At 40.7% G+C, this 23,436-nt stretch overlaps 1 protein-coding gene across 18 annotated transcripts in view; it reads left to right on the top strand.

The window, feature by feature from the left end:
• Positions 1-399: 399 nt before the first annotated feature.
• Positions 400-23,436, top strand: part of jakmip3 (Janus kinase and microtubule interacting protein 3) — a 184,523-nt gene continuing 161,486 nt past the window's right edge. For all 18 annotated transcript variants that reach the window (XM_060842412.1, XM_060842416.1, XM_060842413.1 and 15 more), the window contains exons 1-2: positions 400-534; positions 18,502-18,999. In XM_060842412.1, the coding sequence (XP_060698395.1) occupies positions 400-534; positions 18,502-18,999 (633 nt within the window). The remainder of the gene's footprint in view (positions 535-18,501; positions 19,000-23,436) is intronic.

Here is a 23,436-nt window from a genome sequence, read left to right as displayed (position 1 = left end):
TTCTAAATTGTATATTGATACAGCATTTGAAGCTATAAGCCCCATTTTTAATGCTGTATTTTCTAAAGCGTTGGGCAGGTAAAATCAGTGATTTTGAAGCCACTTACTTCTGCTGTTCACAGAATTATTATTAGGGAGATCTAATTTTGTTATACCTCTGCATTGTTGTCGCAAATAATAATGTCTGCATTTGCCAGCAAGAACTGCTGATCCATTCAAATTCAATTTTGAAGCTGAAAGCTCCATTGAATGGATAAAACCTGACATGCCTTGTTTTGTCTTTCTTTTAAAGGTGGAAGTGAAAATGTAGATGAAAGGCAAGGGGAAAGAGAAGTCTCCAGCTTTGGAACGGAGAGTTCTCTGTCTGGGTTTTTGCCCTCCGGAACACAGCAGCACACAATGTCAAAGAAGGGTGCTGCCGTTCGAGCTAAGGGAGACAAGCCTGATGCCTTAGCTGCTTTGCAAGCTGCCAATGAAGAGCTCAGGGCCAAACTGACTGACATTCAAATTGAACTTCAACAAGAAAAGAGTAAGGTGTGCACTTTCCTCTTCCTAATAATTATTATTAGTAAAAGAAATTAGCACTGAATCTAGCAACAGCGCAGGACACTTGTCACACATTGAATGGGATATTTTGCAAATATAATATGCATCCAGGCAAGAATTAACAAACTGTATTTTTGCTGCAAATAACAATCTATTGGCTAGACAAAACGTTCAAGCTCGTTGCACAAAATACTTGCAATAAATAGAAAATTCCATGATGCTTAAATCATCAGTTTTAATCAGTTCTACCATTGGATCGTGGGTTCTTTTCACATACGTTATACAGAAATCCAGTGTTGTCAATCAAGGGTTACAAGAGCATTTAAATAAAATATTAATATGTTGTAATTCTGGGAAATTTCAGAAGTCAAAGGTCTTCGAATAATTCCCATAAACAAATTGACGCTATTCAGTTTGTCTCTGAAGTATCTGCCTACTTTCTTTGATGGTGAGATGGGGAAAGAGACCTTGCAGAACCATCAGCTTTGGTGTAGTGAGGTGATACTAGAGTGTTCCCAAGGCTGGCGCACATGTGGCTGGACTAATAATTCTAAACTAAGATGACTGATTTGAAGATGTGAGTTCAAATCCCGCAGTAGCAACTGCAGAAATTTAAATTAAGTGAATTAAATGAAAAGACATTCTAGAATAAAAAGTTAACATTTGTAATTGTGATTGTGAAACCAATGGATTGTTGTAAATCTGATCTGGCTCTTTAACATCCCTCTGTGTCTGATCTATCTTTAACTTCAGTTGTCCTCTGAAATGCCATAGCAAACCATTCAGCTGTCACAATCCACTTCAGGAAACTCAAGAAAGATGACAAAACTTATGGATCAAATGGCAACAATGAGGCACCAGACACCACAAAGGTACCCAGTCCAGTCAAGTTTGCAAATTCCTCCTTGGGCACCTCGCCAAAATTTGGTCAGCTATTCCCAAATAGTGAAACAATAGCCTGGCACAATGGTACTTAAAGAATCATAAGCTTTAACCAATGTACCAGATTCCTCCATCACTACTTCTGAGTACATTCAATTCCATTAATGAAACACCACCACCCTAAACCTTCCCCTGCAGCACATTGTTGGGAAAGAGTTCCTCGGGAATGTTTGACATTGATGCTGAGTGCCATGAAGTCTCATACCATCAGATCAAAGCATAGGCAAGGAAGCCTCCTGCTGATTACCACATACCACCCTCTTTAAGTTAGTCAATCAATGCTTTTCCATTTTGCATATTGCCACCATGAGGAAGAAAGATTGATGTAGTATAGGCATAGAATGAACGCTGGTGTACCTCCTCAATGTCTTGTCAGTAAGAGTATTGTGGTTGAGTCCTAGAGGTCAATGCTGCCAGACTGGTCTTGAGGCAGATGGAGCGAGAACCAACATGAAGGAAAAACCCAGTTGGCTGCATTCTTATCAAACTACCTGATGCAGATTTATTTTTCCATGGCAGTACTGGCAGGAGTGATCATTGTATAGTTCTCGTAGAGACAAAGTTCACACAGAACTTTGACAACTTTCAAAAAACTCAGAAACACCCAGGATAAACCAGCTCATTTAACTGACCCATCATTCATCAACTTAAATATTCATTCCTTCCACCACTGGCATTGCACAGTGCTGGCAGTGGGGCCAGTTAATAAAATCTACAGCAACTTTCCAAGTCTCTTTCAGTAACATCTTTACAAGGTAGAAGGATAGGGCAATCTATGCATGAGAGTATCACCAATAGCATCTAAATCACATGAGAACCCAATTTGGAAATTAATCATCATTCCTTCTTCAATGGGTTAAAATCTTGGAACTACCTCCCTAAAAGCATCATTGATGTACCTACACCATTTGGATTGCAGCAATTCTAGAAGGCAGTCCATTAGCATTTCCTTACAGGCAATTAGGAATGAACACTAAATGCTCACCTTGACAGCAATACTGATATCCAACAAATTAATGAAACATTTCGAGGGTATATAGTTTCCAAGACAGGTTATTAGATTTGAGTCAGGAGCAGGTGCCTTGACTCATTTTTTTCCTCTCATTAGTCAAAGAACCCTGAAGTCAACTATGCTGCAATGATTGGCTGAATCAGCATTAACCAGGAACTTAGTTTAAGATTTTCCCATTTAGTACAGATTTTTATGCCACATTGTCCGGATTGAGGTACCAGAACACTCTTAAACTAAAGTACTGTTAATCTGAAATCAATAAAGTGCCACATCAACAAGTGCCACATCAGCTTTTCACTTTTTATTCAATGTTGTAGAGTGAAGAAGGCGTTTGGTATGCTTTCCTTTATTGGTCAGAGTATTGAGTACAGGAGTGCAGGACATTGGTTGGGCCACTGTTGGAATATTGTGTGCAATTCTGGTCTCCTGCCTGCCGGAAAGATGTTGTGAAACTTGAAAGGGTTCAGAAAAGATTTACAAGGATGTTGCCAGAGTTGGAGGATTTGAGCTATAGGGAGAGGCTAAACAGGGGCTGTTTTTGCTGTACATCTCTCTGACTCTCTGCCTCTATGTTGTATAACAGCTAAATTAAACTTCAAGATAAAGTTCATACTATATACCACAAGTGAGATTAAGAAATGAGGACTTTCAATACCACAAATGATCTGAACTAGGAACTCTCTTTGATTGAATGTGTTTACTGGGAATGACAAAATTGAACAAGAGGGTACACAGAAGAGCTTATATCCCTGTTTTACTGTGACATCATACAATCATACAGTTCTTCCTTGAGGATTTTTGTTACCTGGTTTGTGCTCTGGAGCTACAAACTGGGGGAAAAAAATCTTATTTTTACTTGGAATTTTCATCTTACTGAAGAGGCTTCAGCCCAATCCACATCCAAAAACCTGCTCTGAAAACTCTGCTCACACTTTGACAGCTGTGACAAATTTCATCATAGTACTCGACCAATCTGCAACATTGCAAAATATCCAACAATATTCGAAATAAAACAATCTGTGATTTGTTTTTAGAGGAAAAAAAAACAATTCACCCCATCTCCCAATGTTAGCAAATTCTTCATAAACAATACCAGGATCTGGATCCATATTTGGATTTGTACCCTTGCCAATGTGTTTTCCTTATGCCGTACCATATCTGTGCACCAAGTTCTGTAAACATCATTCATTAGATCTTGAGATATGTTGTTTAAAAACAGATAGGCAGATTTAAAGGCACAACATTACCTATACTCACCTTATGTGGCAGAGGTAATGAGGATTAGATATAAAGGATACAGTGAGGCAATGATATTCTGCTAAGAAGATGGAGGAAAAATTATACAGTTCACAAATCAAATGCAGAATCACATGCAACATGTTAACTCAATTTAAATTATGTCAGCTAATTTTCAAATTAATTTTAATTGGCAATAGTATTCTCTTAAATTGACAACAACGTTTTAATTTTCTTGAATCACTTCTGCTAAACTTTCAAATTAGCATCTAGATGCATCTCGAGACACAATGGGCAGAGAGGGGAATGTTTTTGTTATGGTCAGTACTTTGTACCCTATCTGCAGAAGTGTCGGAGCACCCATGGTGACTCCTAAAAGGAAGTCTGTCAGATCTTGTTCCTGCTAATGGTTCCTGATGGGCCTTCCACCCAGGTTCAGTACCCTGGCTGCCTCAATCAGAGAGAATTAGCAGCTCCAGCGCTTGGCAGTGCCGTGATAGATGCCCTGGATCTGCTGATACAGCATTACCTGAACTCCCAGGATGGGGCTCAACAAGTACTAAAGGTCCTGGGTGGGAGAAAGGGGAGGGGTTTGTATGGTGGAGTTTGTGGGGGACGATGCACCATGATAGCCACAAGCAAGGGCTTTTGTGGAGGAGGTTGGCGGCTGGCCATCAGCAAACACAACTCCTCCATTTCCATGACTTTGGACATGCAGAAATTATTGCAGATTGAGAGCCCATGCGCTTCACGTGAGAGGGAATCCATAGTTTACTTGTTGACTGCCAGGAGGTGATTCCTGGCAGAAAGCCTGCCTGAGAGCTCCTGCACTCGGATGTAAGGTTTAAAAGTAAATATAAAGATAGTAAACATCCCTCCTATTCTTACTGCCTCATTTTAACCCCCCACCCTTGCCAGTATATAACCCTGTACCCACCCCTATGTGTGATCCATGTTTCATGGCTCCTCAGACTGACTATGCCAACCTATGCCTGCATGATGTGTCCTGACTTTAATGAACCTTTCAAAATGGCAATTGATACTAATAGGCTTGCAGGTATTACAAGATAATACATGGCTTGGAAAGGGTGGACGCTAGGAAATTGTTTCCGTTAGGCGAGGAGACTAGGAGCCGTGGACACAGCCTGAGAATTAGAGGGGGTAAATTCAGAACAGAAATGCGGAAACATTTCTTCAGCCAGAGAGTGGTGGGCCTGTGGAATTCATTGCCGCAGAGTGCAGTGGAGGCCGGGACGCTAAATGTCGTCAAGGCAGAGATTGATAAATTCTTGATGTCACAAGGAATTAAGGGCTACGGGGAGAATGCTGGTAAGTGGAGTTGAAATGCCCATCAGCCATAATTGAATGGCGGAGTGGACTCGATGGGCCGAATAGCCTTACTTCCACTCCTATATCTTATGGTCTCGTGTGGATTTTCCTGACTGCACAAGAGATCACTCCTATCCCTAATTATTCTGGAGGTGGTTTTGGTGAGCTACCCTTTTGAACCACTGCTGTTGGGAAGGGATTTTGATTCATTGACAGAGCAGGAACAGCAACATAGTTCCGTGGGCACAAGGAGGGGAACGTGTGGATGGGGAGTTCCCATGTTACTGCTGCACTTGCCCTTCTATGTAGTAGAGGTCAAAGGTTTGTAAGATGCTGTCAAGGAGCCTCATAAATTGTTGCTATTATTCTATAAACGGTACTTATTTCTGTCCCAGTGTGTCAGCTGCAGAGATTGTAAAGATGTTAAATAGTTGACAATCAAGTGGGTTGCTTTGACCTGAATGGTATAGAGCTTCTTGAGTATTGTTGGAGTTACACTCACCCAAACGAGAGAGGATGGGGAGTAGGGTGGGGGGTGGGAGTTATATTCTGTCACACTCCTGATCTGTGTCTTGTGGATAATGGGCAGAGTTTGAAGATTCAGGAGGTGAATTATTCACAGAGAATGCCGAGCCTCTGACCTGTCCTTGTAGTTACACTCATATGGATGGTACAGTTCAGTTTCTAGCCAATGGTAATCTCAGACTTTGAGACTTCGGGACACTCATACAAGTTCCAAAGTGTTCATGCACAATTTGCACAATCTTCTCCACAGTTAACCATCTCAAATGTCTGTGACCATCCCCAAAACATGTATATGCCCTGCCCTCTCCAAAAGAATCCCTGACCCCCATGTCCAAGGCATTCTGAGACCACATTCACTGGGGCACCTAAGCTGTCCAAAGGGATGAACTGACTAAGCAGAAGAAATACACTGGGAATAAACCTGCTGTTACCTGCTTTGATCTTTGGGTTGTAGGCATCAGGGACTCTAAAATCCCATTTCTGTGCAGACAAATGAATATTTAATTGGCCAGCTGCCTGGGGGATCTATGCATGCATGAACCATAGCCCACACTTAATCCCATCCCTATGTAAATGAGAGGGGCCTGGTTCAGGGGCAGGAATGTGACTCCTGATGCCTTCTAGCATATTTGCCATGGTAGAGATGCTCTCTGACCAAATGAAAATTGAGGTGCAACAGTTAAAAATGAATTAATACAAAGCTAATTGGTACAGTCAGGGCATAGGCATCATGTTTGTAAGGACATAACAACTGTATGAGCCCAATGCCGGAGTGCTGTCACACCATTTTGATACAGTTGAGGAGGCCCAGGAGAAAGCTTCATTGAACAAGAGCAGCAAGCGTCACTGGCTTTCACTGTAAAATAATTTATAGAATCATGCAACACAGAAATGAGACCATTTGGCCTATCATGCCGATATCAGCTCCTTGAAACAATCACCCAATGAAACCTCTGTCCCTGCTCTTTTCTCAAAGTAATGAAAAAGTCTTATTCTCTTCGAGACACAGAATTCTATTCCAAGACCGCTCCATCATCATTGGGATTGCACTTGCTCGCTTCCATTTTTAACCAACTCTTTGCAGCCAGATAATTTCTCTGTAATTGTGTTATGGGAAGGATAGAGAGGGGGGCAAGAGAGGAGGGGGTGTGGTGTTTTTGATAAAGGATAACATTATAGCTGTACTTAGGGAGGATGTTCCTGGGAATAAGTCCAGGGAAGTTATTTGGTGGAACTGAGAAATACGAAAGGGTTGATCACCTTATTGGGATTGCACTATGGACCCCCAATACTCAGTGGGAATTTGAGAAATGAAATTGTAAAAAGATTTAGTTATCTCTAAGAATAATAGGTTGGTTATGGTAGGGGATTTTAACTTTCCAAACATTGACAGGAACTGCCATAGTGTTAAGGGTTTAGATGGAGCGGAATTTGTTAAGTGAGTACAAGAAAATTTCCTGATTCAGTATGTGGATATACTGACGAGAAAAGGTGCAAAACTTGGCCTACTCTTGGGAAACAAGGCAGAGCAAGTGACTGATGTGTCAACTGGGGAAGCTGTATGGAGCCAGTGACCATAATTCTAAAATAATGATTGAAAAGGAGAGACTGGATATAAAAGTTTAAGTTCTAAGTTGGAAGAAGGCCCATTTTGAAGGTCATGATTTGGAGGTGCCGGTGTTGGACTGGGATGGACAAAGTTAAAAATCACACGACACCAGGTTATAGTCCAACAGGTCTCCTATGTCAGGCAGCTAGTGTAGCAGGACAGTATTAGACAAGAACTTTCAAAAGCTGATTGTGGGTGGATGTTCGCAGATAGAGGCATGGCTGGAAAATGGGAAGCCTTCAAAAATGAGATACTAAGAGTCCAAAGATAGTATATTCCTGTTCGGGTGAAAGGCAAGGCTAGTGGGTGTAGGGAATGCTGAATGACTAGAGAAATTGAGGTTTTGGTCAAGAAAAATAAGGAAGCATATGTCAGATATAGACAACAGAGATTGAGTGAATCCTAAGAAGAGTATAAAGGCAGTAGGAGTATACTTAAGAAGGAAATCTGGAGGGCAAAAAGGGGACATGTGATAGCTTTGACAAATAGTATTAAGGAGAATTCCAAGGGATTATATAAATACACTTAAGGACAAAAGGGTAACTAGGGAGAGAATAGGACCCCTCAAAGATCAACAAGGCAGCCTATGTGTGAAACCACAGGAGATGGTGGAGATACTAAATGAGTATTTTGCATCAGTATTTACTGTGGAAAAGGACATGGAAGATACAAAATGTGGGGAAATAGATGGTGACATCTTGGAAAATGTCCTATATTACAGAGGAGGAGGTGCTGGATGTTTTGTAACGTATAAAAGTTTTAAAGTTGTCCCTTAGGTCCCTTTTAAATCTTTCACTCTCACTCTAAACCTATGCCCTCGAGTTCTGGACTCCCCCACCTCAGGAAAAGACCTTGTCTATTTATCCTATTCATGCTTGTTGTGATATTATAAACCGCTATAAGGTTACCCCTCAGCCTCTAACGCTCCAGGGAAATCAGCCCCAACCTATTCAGCCTGTACCTATAGCTCAAATGCTCCAATCCTAGCAACATCCTTGTAAATCTTTTCTGAACCCTGATCACATGTGCCCTAGAACTCTGTGGAAAGCAATGGAAGCGATTGCTTGGCCCCTTGCTGAGATATTTAGATCATCAATAGTCACAGGTGAGGTGCTGGAAGACTGGAGGTTGGCTAACATGGTGTCACTATTTAAGAAGGGTGGTAAGGAAAAGCCAGGGAACTATAGACTGGTGAGCCTGATATTGGTGAGCAAGTTGTTGAAGAGAATCCTGATGGACAGGATTTGCATGTATTTGGAAAGGAAAGGACTGATTAGGGATAGTCACCATGGCTTTGTGTGTGGGAAGTCATGTGAAACTAACTTGATTAAAATTTTAAAGAAGTAGTGAAGAGGATTGATGAGGACAGAGCAGTGGACATGATCTATACGGACTTCAGTAAGGCGTTCAACAAGGTTCCTCATGGTAGACTGGTCAGCAAGGTTATATCTAGCCATTTGTGTACAGAACTGGCTCGAAGTTAGGAGACAGAGGGTGGAGGGTTGATTTCAAACTGGAGGCCTGTGACCAGTGGTATGCCACGAGGATCGGTGCTGCATCCAATGCTTTTTGTCATTTATATATATGATTTCGATGTGAACATAGGAGGTATACTTAGTAAGTTTGCAGATGACACCAAAATTGGAGTTGTAGTGGATAGTGAAGAAGGTTACCTCTGAGTACAACGGGATCTTGATCAGATGGGCCAATGGGCCACGGAATGGCAGATGGAGTTTAATTTAGTTAAATGTGAGGGACTGCAGTTTGGAAAGGCAAATCAGGGTAAGACTTATACACTTAATGGTTAGGTCCAGGGGAGTGTTGCTGAAAAAAGAGACCACTGAGTGCAGGTTCATTGTTCCTTGAAACTGGAATCTTAGGTCGATAGGATAATGAAGAAGGCATTTAGTATGTTTTCCTTTTATTGATCAGAACATTAAGTACAGGAGTTGGGAGATTATGTTGCGGCTGTACAGGACACTGGTTTGGCCACTTTTGGAATATTGTGTTTAATATTCATCCCTCTCCTATAGGAAGGATGTTGTGAAACTTGAAAAGGTTCAGAAAAGATTTACAAGGATGTTGCCAGGGTTGGAGGAGTTGAGCTATAGGGAGAGGAACATCCCTCCAACATCTAGTGCTGGATGAGTAGAATTTTCCTCTCATTAAAGTCTGGTAGAAAAAAGCCATTGTTCACTGTACCTATCACAACCTCTATTCCCTTGCTGACTGTGCCTTGGTAGCTGTCTGAGGCTAAACTGGAGTTGTCACAATTTGTGTTCTATTCGAGCCCAGGATGAGCTTCCTGCCCAATATTCACATCATTCATAAGATTGCTTATTTCTATCTCAGTAACATCACTTGACTCTGTCCTTCCTCACTGATCTGCTGCTAAATCCCACATTCACACCTTTGTTATCTGTGGACTTGACTGTTGTAATACAGTCCTGACTGTCCTCTCTAGTACTTCCCTCCTTAACTTGAGGTTACTCAAAGCTCCCCTGCCTATGCCTAACTCGCACACTTCTCCCTTTTTTTTGCATGTATCTTTTGTGGTTTTGCACAAAAGAACCGACTGGATTCTGTTCATCTCCCATGATAAGGTTGATCTTCTTTTAACATTGACTTATGAAGCTTCAGTTTTTTGTATCAGTCACCACTTGAATAGTTTTCTCTGAAGTCAAATGTGATGAAAATTCATCAGCAGTTCTATCAACAACCCAATTGAAATCATGTTAGTCGAATTTTGCCACTAATCTGCGCAGATCATGAATGGAATATTCAATGGATTACCCTGGAAGCTGAATTGTTCTGGTAAACTTTGCTGTTTCAAGATTTTTACTTATTCTGAGGATAAAGTAACCGTCAAAGGATTTCAATACTTCTTCAAAAGGATTCATTGCTTTTTTTAATCAATGGCAAGCTGTAGCCTCATAGTTCTAATTGTATTTAGCATTGAAATAACTTGTTCAGCTTCTGATTCAGGATCTAATTTGGATGCAGTTCTATATGTGGGCGGCATGGTGGTGGCACAGTGGTTAGCACTGCTGTCTCACAGCGTCTGAGACCCGGGTTCAATTCCCGACTCAGGCGACTGACTGTCTGGAGTTTGCACGTTCTCCCTGTGTCTGCGTGGGTTTCCTCCGGGTGCTCTAGTTTCCTCCCACAGTCCAAAGATGTGCGGGTCAGGTGAATTGGCCATGCTAAATTGCCCATAGTGTTAGGTAAGGGGTATGGGTGAGTTGCGCTTCGGCGGTCCGGTGTGGACTTGTTGGGCTGAAGGGCCTGTTTCCACACTGTAAGTAATCTAATCTTCAGAATTGTTTCCTCCAAGATGTAAAACTCCATGTTCTATTTGGCTCACCTCTGAAATTAAATCTCCTGGCAATACTACTTCAGATGCCATGTCTTTCTGACTTAGTTATTTCTTTTTCTCACTTAAAATGCATATAATTTTGGAATGCATCAATGCTGTGTACTGCTGTGTTGGAGGTTTTCCCACATTTTTGTGGTCATAGTGGAGGACTCCCACCTTGTGACCTTTCTAGATAAATCCCAGCAATCATGGCCTTAATAAGTGATAGCTTTACTGAATGAATCTCACTACCTTCAGCTTTAATAAATGATTTCCACTCTAATCAGTAAATGAGTCCCACTATTTACTGCTTTAGGTTGTGAATCCTGTTAATTTAACAGATTTTCCTAGATGAACTGTAGTCTTTAGTTTGTATAAATACTTCCTGCCTTTAACCCAATTTGATAATAGATCACCTACCTCTTCTGCAGGATTAGCAGTTTCCTAACTTTCTTCTTCTGTTAGATCTTGTCTGTTTCACCTTCTAAAATGCCACATTTATTGCTTTTGCTCTGGCTTTGTGACGTTTCCTCAGCTGTGACCTCATTTTACATTTCATTTGTGGCCCTTAATTTTCCTTACTGCTGCTCGCTTGTTGTGATGACAATCTGAACTGCAATAGTTCTCTTGCATTTTGTTTTCCCAATCTATATATCTGCACTATTTTTAAAAAAAGTTTTCCTTTACCCAGCAAGGTTTTTACCTTTACTCACGGAGCCTCTGATGTCAGTTTGCTCTGTGGCTGAACCCTGATTTGAGCCCAATCCTACAGACCATGAGGACTCAATGGGCGGCACGGTGGAGTGGGCGGCACGGTGGCACAGTGGTTAGCACTGTGTTCAATTCCCGCCTCAGGTGACTGACTGTGTGGAGTTTGCACGTTCTCCCCGTGTCTGCGCGGGTTTCCTCCAGGTGCTCCGGTTTCCTCCCACAGTCCAAAGAATTGGCCTTTGAATTGGCCATGCTAAATTGCCTGTAGTGTTAGGTAAGGGGTAAATGTAGGGGTATGGGTGGGTTGCGCTTCGGCGGGTCGGTGTGGACTTGTTGGGTCGAAGGGCTTGTTTCTACACTGTAAGTAATCTAATCAATGCAATCTGTATCTGTCCTGTAACTGTAATCTGTAACTACTACTCCAGTCCAGGGATCTCTGAACACTCTTCTGTTGCAACATGTCTCTTACCATCCCTGAAATGCTTTCTCCATTAACTGCAGGCTGTGTCCTTGTTGAAACTCACTGTGATGTTATCTTCTGTCTGGGCCCTTCAAAGTCCAGCGTTTCCGATTGTGGAATTTGCTTTAAGAAATCTTCAGACCTCCAACAATGCCTGCATTGTATAAAGCTACATTGCATCAGCCATTGGTACATATTTTGTGAGCTCTCCATCAGGTAGATTTAAATCGAATAGGTAGATTTGCCATCACCATCCTGTTCCAGGCTAGGGTGGGGTCCTGCTTGGTCTAGTGTAGTGGAGAAAACACATTTACGAGTCTAATGAAAAGAGGCTCTTGTTTTAAGTGAAGTATAGTTTATTGTACAATAGCAACTATTTACAAGTGACATTAATATCATGGACATTGCTACAGAATCTGTAAGGAAGCTTCAGATGATTGGTCTTATCTCTTCAAGATCCTGAACTGTATTCCCATCGAGCATGTACTAATTCCATTAGTACTTAAGGCATTCCACAGCATTGACTCTTTTAGAACTCTGCAACCCTTATCTAGCAATCTCCATCATACACCAGATCTTCCCTTTTGATCCTCCAGCCCTCAACCCACTACCACTGGCGTAACATTTCTTACTTTAACAACTCCCTTCAGTTCTGATGAAAGGATGCCAACTTGGAAGGTTAACTCTGTTTCTCTTCAAAGATGCTCACTGACCTGCTGAATATTTCCAGATTGGGGTCTCACTAATCTCATCACTTGATCCCTTTTGTGAGTGGTGTCGATGTATCTCATTTTGCAGCTCCGCCCCTAACATGGCTATTAAATCTGAGGGAATCAGGTCCAAGGTAAAATTGTAGATATATGCTGCTTCAATAAATGCCAATGTTGCTTATATTGAATGTTGAAAACTTAGAGTACCCAAATGGAATGTGTGTACATTTTGAAATTTATTAAAGTTCTCAGAGGTGAAACATTCAGGTGGCTTTGATATTCTTATGTGTAAAATACTCTTAGTCAGCCAACAGTAGTATTGCTTAATTAATCTGACTTGAATGAAATGTTATTTTTACCTGCTCATTTCTGTTGCCTAAGAAGAACATCCATAAACTCCTAGTTTGACATGTCCTGGTTTTACAGATGACAAATTTGATCTCCCACTTGCTAATATTTTTTGTGTATTTGTGTGAAACGGGCAGGCCTTATGCCACATTGGGCAGTGTCCCTGCCTCTTGGCCAGAATCTCTTATTGACCATAGAAGGTGCATTCATGGCATGGCCGAATTAATTTTCAGCCCGTAGATCCTTCCAGTCCTGATAGTGGGAGGGAAGTGTAGAAGAGTTGCTTGGCAGCCATCCTCTAGAAGGCAATTGCAAGCCACTGCAGTACTCTGCACATACAGACGGAACAATCCAACCAAAGTCCAGCCATCAGATCTGAAACCTGCACTCGACATGACAGAGCATCATACTTGATTGGCTCCCTATTCACCAACTTAAACATTCAACTCCACTCCTCCCTACCCCGCCCAACCCCCACCACTAGAGCAGGGGCAGGTCTGTATACCATTTGTCAAATGCACAGCAGCAAATTGGCAAAACACTCAAACATTACCTGAAACCTGCAACCTGTCACACTTAAAAGGACAAGGAAAGTAGACACATGGGAATGCTACCACCTGCAATTTCTCCTCCAAGCTAATGTCAGGATAAAATATTAGATTAACCTGCTACTCCATGTAGCGTTAATCTAGTTATGTACTTCCACAGTACAACTCCCACTCCCATCAGGTCGTCCAGCTGACTACACACATTATAACTAAGCAATGGCAAAAAAAAATGTGAATACAAAAGCATATTGTGTAAAAACAGAAAATGCAGCAACTAATTTGAGGTGTGAATTCTTTGGATGATTCCATGGTGTTAACTACAAGGAGCAGTTGAAGTATGTACCTTGCTTCTGTTTAGGTGTCTATAAAATGTTATGGAAAAGCTGATTATCTTTGATGTGGATGAGCTAGAAATGTGGATGAAGTTGACACATCTTTTGTGGCACGTAATCTTGGGCCATCCATGACATGAGAAGATTGTTTTACATGGTCAGATTTCTGAAATGAAGGGGTTTCTCCTCAAATGTATTCCAAGTTCTGTGGGTATTACATCAGTCTTGCTGCAACCTCTGGGCAGAACAATGTTCTGAAATGAATACCCTGGAGAATTAAGCAGTGTAATCCTTTTCACACCTGCCTCCTCCAGTCTCACTTCCACTTTGCCAGACTCAAGCAAGGAAGTGGATACTGTACTAGTCTGTCCCTTTGGTGTAAAGCATTTACATGATTTGTACTAAGTGTGATATTTCACAGAAATTCTTTTCTCAACTCATGTCTCCATTGCACTTTGCCACACTTGATTTTTGCAAGCTATGTTTTGCTCTCATCTTTGATAGTGTTATTTTTAAAACTTGGAATGCTGATTAAATCTTTCCCCTTGTTTGTGATCACTCAGTTTTACAGCAACACCTCCTGCTAATCTCCCCAGAACACAAAATGGTTTGTGTATTGTATCCTAATCTAGGCATATTCTTTGATAAACTGCATGCTTAAATTAGGCCAGAAGCTAATAGCTTTGGAACTGCTCCTTGTGATGTACGGTGATTTGACAATTTTCTTAATGCTTGTTTGGATGAATCTGTAATGACTCCTCCATAGTTTTATCCTGACTCACTCCTCAATATGCATTTTTACTTTTTGAAATGTAAACAAGTCACTGCAAACATCAGCAGGAAAAATTATTTCTATCTGTATATATAAAAGAGACACTGATAACGTGGCATAACATATATTGCAAATCAAATTGTAGGAAATAACAGGGAGTCCGTTTATTTTTTCCAGATCTTTACAAAAGCTGTGGAACAGTCTCAAATTGAAATGAAGTTCTTCAATTATATTTATAATAATGGACTCTCACAGCATTAGGGATGATCCCATCCTCAGGAATTAGTTAACACTGGGATGAATTGAGGTCAACTGATGCATCCACCTCATAATGGTGTGAAAGTTATCCATGTCAGGGCAATAGACCATAAGGATAATCTTTGATCATCACTATTTATCTTCAAACAATAAGGATATCAACATGCAGAGAAAAATATAAGTCTGGAAGCCTTCCTGTACATTTGAAAGTTTTAAGTGCCCTTAAACATGACAGAACACATGACATTCCAAATTCCTTTTCAGAAACAGAGAGAAGCATAAAAATAATTGACGTAGTTTGATTTTTATTTCAGGATTATAGAAGTAGATTTATGCATACTCAAACCATTTTCCTTTCCACTTACGGCATTTTTCAAACCCAATCTCAAATTAACTTCATCACTAATCCTTGATTTCATGTTACATTTTTCTTTTAATGCTGCACCTTTGGGAGGAGATGCCACATGACGCTGTCACTAGAGTAATATTCTAGAGGATCAGATAAATGTTCTGATGAAGTGGGTTCAAATCCTGGCATGGCAACCAGTGGAATTTAAAATCAATCTGTATAATCGGGAATATAAAACCAGTCTCAGTAATGGTGACCATGACAACTGTTAGTGATCGTTGTTAAATATCTGTCTGCTTCACAAATGCCATTCAAGGAAGAGAATCTGCTACTTTTATCTGGTTTAGTCCCCATTCCCAGCAATGTAGTTCACTCTTAACTGCCCTCTGCAATGGTCTAATAAACCATTCAGTTCTAGGGCAGTTAGGGATACGCCAGGGTGATGCCCACATCTTACGAAGGAATAAAAAAAATTGCAGTGGACATGACTGTTCACCTAGATTTAGCTCTGCACCACGGTATAAATTTGCTAAAGTAAGGAATTCATCATTTCACAAGCACAATGTGAAGGCATAATGTACACGATCGAAAATCATACAGGAAGAGATATTTGATGCAAAAGCTCTTTTTGGAATAGAATCCCTCCAGTGTTGAAGCAGCCATTTAGACCGTACTGATCCTCCAAAGAGTGTCCCATCCAGAACCCATCCCCCATAACCTATCCCTGCAGTTCCCATGGCTACCTCACCTAGTCTGCCCATACCTCACACTAAAGGCAATTTAGCATGGCCGGTCCACCTAACCCGCACCTCTTTGGACTTTGAGAGGGAACTGGAGGAAATCTGAGGAGAACATATAAACACCCAACAGTCATTTGAGGGTGGAATCGAAAATTGGTCCCCGATGCTGTGAGGTAGCAGTGCTAACCACTGAGCCACTATGCTGTCCCTTTCTTCATTTGTTGTTGTAATGTCTGTGCCATATGGTTACAGAGTCATACCGTACGGAAATAGACCCTTCGGTCCAACTCATTTGTGCCGACCAGACATCCCAAACTGACTGAGACCCATTTGCCAGCACTTGGTCCATATGCCTGTAAACCTTTCCTATTCATATACCATCCAGATGTCTTTTAACCTTTGTAATTGTACCAGCCTCTATCACTTCCTCTTTCCATACACACACCATCCTCTGCATGAAAAAGTTACTGCTCAGGTTCTTTGTAAATCTTTCCCCACTCACCTTAAACCTATGCCCTCTAGTTTTGGACTCCCCTGACTGAGGAAAAGGACCATGGCTACTCACCTTATACATGTCCTTCATGATTTTATAAACCTCTATAAGGTCACCCCTCAACCTTTAATGCTCTGGGAAAAAAGCCTTAGCCTATTCAGCCTCTCCCTACAGCTCAAACCCGCCAGTCCTGACAACATTCTTGTGAATCTTTTCTGCAACATCTCAAGATTAATAACATCCTTCCTCTTGAAGGTTGACCAAAATTTCAAAATGGCTTCACTAAAGCGAGGACTTCAGATGCTGGAGATGTAAGTTGAGAATATGGTGCTTGAAAAGCACAGCAGGTCAGGCAGCATCTGAGGAGCAGGAGAGTCGATGTTCCAGGCAAATGCCCTTCATCAGGAATGAGGCTGCAAGCCAAGGGGATCGTGAGATAAATGAGAGGGGGGTGAGGCTGGGGAGAAGGTAACTGAGAGTGGGATAGGTAGATGAAGGTGGGGGTGAAGGTGATAGGTCAGAGGGGAGGCTGGAGCGGATAGGTGTGAAGAAATATGGACAGGTAAGACAGGCATTGGTTGGCACAGGAGTGGCAATGGAGGAAGCCTAGGACCTAGGAGGGGGCATTGAAGTATTCGGCCATGGGGCGGTGGGGTTGATTGGTGCGGGTGTCCCGGAGATGTTCTCTGAACCGCTCTGCAAATAGGCATCCTATCTCCTCAATGTAGAGGGGACCGCATCTGGAGCAACAGATATAATAAATGATGTGCGGAAGCGCAGGGGGTGGTTGTGGAAGGATCCTTTGGGGTCTTGGATGGAGGTGAGGGGGGAGGGTGGGCGTTCAATGTGTGTGATATTTTAAATTGAATGGAATCAAACACAGTTGCCTAACTGCATCTTCCCCATTAGACAATTCAATCTGATGAACAATGTAAGTCGCTGTATAATAACTGATCAGCTTATCTAAACCAGTTGATATTTTTGACTGTTACTAGCTGGAAGCCTGAGCTAATGACAGAGCAGCTGAAATCTGATTGAATGATTGGGACCATTGACTTCAACAGGGGGTAAACAACAGGTTATATGTAAATTGCTATCAAATTTAATTAATTTCTCAGACTAATGTAACCGTTTAATTGTAGAATGAGAATGCAGTTTACAAGCATTAAGGAAGACCAGAAATGAAAAGACAGCCATTTCATGTGCTAGTAGATGTGTGTAATGTTGTGTGTAATGACTTCAGAGCAATAAAATGTCATTAATTGATTGTGTTATGAAAAAATCTTTAAGAAAACATTTAAAAAGGTTAACAAAAATATATAAAATCATAAAGGAGGCCAAATAATGAAAGCCATCACATTTCATTTCCAGTAGTTTAAATAAATTTGTCTCTCATTTAGCTGGGAAAAAAAAATGACTGTGTTGACCAACTATCCTATTTAGATCAACAAGTTCAGGGAATTACAAGATAAGCTGTGAGTTGCAAATCTTCGGAATTTGCTGGACAATTTCTGCTGTTCTGCATCAGCTGGTCTTTCTTGAAGTTATCTGAAGTTCTAGCCCATTCTCCTCCCCACACCATTACAAATTCTACTTCCAGACTGCTGTAATGCAATTGTTTTCAAGTTGAAATGTGCAGATTAATATCTAATTAATGTTTATTCTATGAAACGCTCCGTTTTATCAAGGACTGATCTTGTATTTCTTGAAAGCATTCAATTAGGTTCACAATATATTACTTTGTCATCTGGCAGCTTAGGACAGGTGATGACATTAAGAAAGATGGGAAAATAAGAAAATGTTTTTTTTTAGAGGTTAAAAAAATTGTGTAAATTCCAATAATCTCATTAGAAAATTCTCAATAGAAAAATAGTCACATTGCTCATCCTACTATGTTGGGATAACTTAAAATTCTAGGAATATTTTCTTATCAATGGTATTTTTCAGTGTAAAACGTTGTTACTTACATAAATCAACACATTTAAGTTTTTAAAAATTGAAAGCAGTTGTCTTGATTACAATAAGCATTGTGAAATCATGACCATGTTTATAACATTCCCTCGGTTGGAATTAGTTTGCCTTATTTCCTTTCTATACGCAAATAGAGACATAACAGTTAGGTTATTCAGGAATAAAGCTACAGTAAAGAGCACACAGCTACTTAGTTTTGTGTTTGAAGACTTAATCTGAAAATACACGTGGGTTTCATTGTGCTGTGTTCTTCAGGTTGCCAAGTTGGAACGAGAAAAAAATCAAGAAGGAAAGCTGATCAGGGAGCAGGAGCAGCATAAGCACACTGTGGTAGTAACTGAACTCAAAGCCAAGCTGCACGAAGAAAAAATGAAAGAACTCCAGACTGTGCGAGAGAGTCTGTTACGGCAGCATGAAGGTGAGCTTCTCCGAATCATCAAAATAAAAGACAATGAGAACCAGAGACTTCAGGCACTTGTTAACGCCTTGCGTGATGGAGCTGCTGACAAAGTTAAAACAATGCTTTATAATGAAGCTAAAGAAGAGGCCAAGAAAGTATTTGAGGTTGAGAAAATCAAACTGCAACAAGAAATCTCTGATTTGAAGGGAGCTAAAAAACATGTGGAGGAAGCATTAAGTCAGGCTGTTCATGCTGACAAGATGAAGGCTGCAGAGATAAGAAGTGTGTACCACCTCCATCAAGAGGAAATCTCCAGGATAAAAAGAGACTGTGAAAGGGAGATTCGTCGGCTGGTACGTATCGATTTCTTAACCTTGTAAATACTGCTGGTAAACATGTGTTTTATCAGCAAGTTCAATATAAAGATTATTTTAAATGATGGTAAGTGTGAGATTTGCTGCAATAAATCCTTGACCCTATACCTGAGGTTTGCAATAGCATTTAACTAAACAATATACATCTTTTAACCCACAGTTTTATGAGATTTAGTTCCGAACAAGTTATAACTTTTTATTTACTTAAAAAAATAACCTTTAGGTTGTACCATAAAGGACTGCAGTTCACTTTGAAGAGTTGCACGATCCTACCAATAATTCATAGTGTCCCACAGAGTGCTGCATGGCACCAATTGACAGTGTAACAAAGAGAATGGCTAACTATGAAATATAAATCTGAATATTTACCAAGGAATATTTTGCTCAACCTTAATTCCCAGAATGGTTGTGATTGTTCATAGTCTAATTTGATATTTGATTGAATTTCAGGTCAGTCTGAAGCCAATATTGCCAAGGTCACATGATGTGTTGTCAGCCATATTAATAACTATTGTGACTATTTGAAAAAAATATACAGCTTTATCATTTTTGATATTGTCTATACTGGACAATATTGGACATAACTTAATTCAGTCAAGAGTAATGATAAGGCAAGTGAATTAGACAAGATCAGCACCATTAGTCAAAGTAAGTTAATAACTAATGCAGCTTCAACACTCCAGTCACTAAATGCAATAGATCAGGTTTGATGTTAAAATGACATATCTAGAAGGTAATAACATACACATGTTGAAATACTTTTCTCTCATATGGGTCTTATCTAGAAACGATTGGTGCTGGAATAAGAGTGTGATAATTTGCATAAAGATAAGAATCCAGATATTTGAAAACGATGTCTGTGTATATTTCAGCAATTACACATGCAGGTCTGTCCCACAGTCCGTTACATTAACTCAACCACATGTGCTGGGCTCACCATGCAGGCAGTATGGTACTTACAAGCCCCTGGAGGGGTGACTTATTTAAAGCCATAGTGCTTGATTGTGGGAGTCAGCAATGGGAAAGCAGGTGGACACTATGTGCTTGTTGCTGAATCTCTCTCCTGTGAGCCTCCTCATCTTCTTATTCGCCTAACCGGAAATACATCCTTGTCTCTTACTCTCTGTTCCATACTACTCAGCCAATTTTATATCCACATTGTTAGTGACTCTTTAATTCCATGAGCTATCATTGTCCAGTCTGTAGTGTGGCACTGTCATTAACGCCTTTTGAAAGTCTGTGTACAGCTCATCGAAGAACTCCAGTAAGTTAGTTATTTGCACCATATTTTGTATTTTGCTTGGAATGACTGATTGTAAAGCTTATCTCTTGGTGGCTACTGAAGTTGATTTTTAAATAAATCAGCATTTGAAAGGAAATTGTTTGGGTAGTGGAACCTGCCACTCATTTGATGTGCAGCTGGAATTAAAAACAATGTCAGGAAACTTCCATTAGACATGTTAGTTTTTTTCAGAGTAATGCAGGGAATACTATTGGAATACTACGATAACAAGCATTTTTCAAACATTGCATAGTTACCCTAGAATAATTAAAATCAAAATTGGAATGTGTGATATGAGTTACAGTTGCTAAAATAGGCTAAATGCCAAAGTAATTAATAAAGATTGACTTGCCTTTTCCTCACACTTTTATCATTAGACTATCAAAGAATTTGGCCATATACTGCTGCTCAGATGCCCAGGACCTCAGATATCGGGATAATTGCAAAGCCTGAACTTCAAAGGGATACCACACAGCTATGCCATTAAGTAAAATAATTAACTGTTATCCTTCCTTCTAGCCTCAACCAGACATATTTCTCCAAATTCAAAGATACAATTTACGAGGAACTGCTGAAAGCACACACATTTATAACATGCCCTTCTGTACATGAGAAGCAGTCCTTTTCTCTTAGAATGGCGGTCAGACTGCTGAATGATGTACATGTAATGCTGTACTAGATTTGCCTTTAACCGTGGTAATTAAGTTGTCAAATCTAGTCAAATCAAAATGATCAAATCTTAAATTATTAAATGCTAGTTGAATTGCATGCTGCAACCAAGGAACTTTCAAGTTCTACAAGGTTTTGAGCAAACGTAATTTTATTTCAGAATTTTTTTTTAAATTTAGTGACTTAGCTGGAATTACATTACCCAGCTTTAATCAACCATTCTGAAGAAGGGTCAAATAGGACTTAAAATGTTAACTCTTGTTTCTCTCTCCAGGGATACTGCCAGAGCTGTTGATTTTCTCGAGCATCCCGTGCTTGTTTACATCTCTATCGCGTTCTGTTTCAGTCTTCTTGGATTGACTACATTTAATTAAAAAATTAAAATTTCCGATCATTTTATCAATCAACTGCTTATAATATGTCTGGCATCCCTGGTGCTCTTTTACAGTACAAGTCTGGTCATCTTGCTGTAGGAAGGATGTTATTAAACTGAAAAGATGCAAAGCAAGGATTTTCAGGGATGGGCAGCATCGTGCTCAGCACTGCTGCCTCACACCACCAGTGACACAGGTTCTATTCCAGCCTTGGGTGACTGTATGTGTGGAGTTTGTACATTCTCCCCTTGTCTGTGTGGCCACCCTCCAGGTGCTCCAGTTTCCTCCCATAGTCCAAAGATGTGCAGGTTAGGTGGATTGGCCATGTAAAATTGCCCATGGTGTCCAGAGATGTGCAGGCAAGGTGCATAGAAAATGCATAGAAAGGATAGAAGGGTGGGTCTGGGTGGAATGCTCTTCAGAGGGTTGGTATGGGTTCGATGAGCTGAATGGCCTGCTTCCACACTGTATGCATTCTGTGATTCTATATTGCTGAGACTGGAAGGTTTGGGTTACAAGGTGGGGATGAATAGGCTGGGACTTCCCTGTAATGTAGGAGGCTGAGGGGTGACCTAACAGAGGTTTATAACATTTTGAAGAGCATAGATAAGATGAATACAACCAAGGTCATTTCCTCAGGGTAGGGGAGTCCAAAATGAGAGGGCATAGATTTAAGGTGAGGGGGAATGATTTAAAAGTGACCTGAGGGATGGTGGATCTAATGCAGAAAGAGCTGCCAGAGGAAGGTGTAGAGGCAAGTACAATTACAAAATTTAAGAGATTTGGACAAGTACATGGCTAAGAAAGGTTTCGAGGGATATGGGTCAAATGCTGGCAAATGGGACTACTTCAGTTCAGGAAACCTGGTTGGCGTGGATGGTTGAGCTGAAAGTTGCTGTGCTGTATGACTATGACTCCATGACTCTATGCTAAGTAAATGATTTTAGAGGATTGGATGATGATGGAATTGGTAGTAGTGACTGCACAATCCTTATGTAGACAAACACTGTTCACTCTGAGGGCAGCTTCCACCATGTTGTATGATATGACCAATGTACTAAATTGAATAGATTCAGGGCAGATCCAATGATTCAATTTGATTTCATTTATTTATTGTCACATAGATTTTGTTACCAAGTACAGTGAGAAGTGTTGTATTGTGTCACCACTCTCCGGTGCAATCTTAAACCACAGAAAAATAAACTAAACATTGAATATAAAGGCAGAAAAATAAAGAAAAAGTGTTCAACTTTACATTCCTTCTTGTTAAGTGCTCTGCCATGGGCCATAGGCCTAGTGGACAGGCATGAGTCCTCTTTGCCATGCTGCTGCTAGAAGGAAAGTCATCACTCTTTGACGTCGTCTCACCTCCACTGACACTCCCATTGCTATGAATCCTCACTGGGCCTCGCCTATGCAGACACCAGCAATGCTGCCTGGTACTGCACTGGCCCAAACTCAACTCTGCCACGGCCATGAGTTCACTTCGGGCCCACTTCATGGTGGAAAATTGAAAACCTAACCAGAAGAGCAGATTCAGTGAGCACCTCAATTATCGGTAATGGTGCAGCCCAGGAAGTGTGTACAAAAGACAAGGCTGATAAGGGACAACTTTTTCACACAGAGGGTGGTACATATATGGAATGAGCTACCAGAGGAAATGGTGGAGGCTGGTATAATTGCAACATTTAAAAGGCATTTGGATGGATATATGAATAGGAAGGGTTTGGAAGGATATAGGCCAGGTGCTGGCAGGTGGGACTAGATTGGGTTGGGATATCTGGTTGGCATGGACGGGATGTACCGAAGGATCTGTTTCCATGCCGTATATCTCTATGACTATGACTCTGTGTCTTTTAACCACTTTTAGCCAGAAATGGTCAAATCATTTCAGCCTCTGCCTTATAATCACCACTATCACAGAGGATAGTTTTTCACAAATTTGACTGACTTAATTTGATACCAAAAAGTCACTGAACACACCAAGTACTGCAAAGACCGTGGACCCTGACAACATTCTGGCTATATTACAGAAGACTCTCGCTCTCGAACTAGACATGCTTCTAGCTGGGTTATTAGAGTACAGCTGCA

The sequence above is a fragment of the Hemiscyllium ocellatum genome, chromosome 22, assembly GCF_020745735.1.
Source record: "Hemiscyllium ocellatum isolate sHemOce1 chromosome 22, sHemOce1.pat.X.cur, whole genome shotgun sequence".
NCBI classification, from domain to species: Eukaryota; Metazoa; Chordata; class Chondrichthyes; order Orectolobiformes; family Hemiscylliidae; genus Hemiscyllium; species Hemiscyllium ocellatum.
This window is presented reverse-complemented; position numbering and strand designations above follow the sequence as displayed.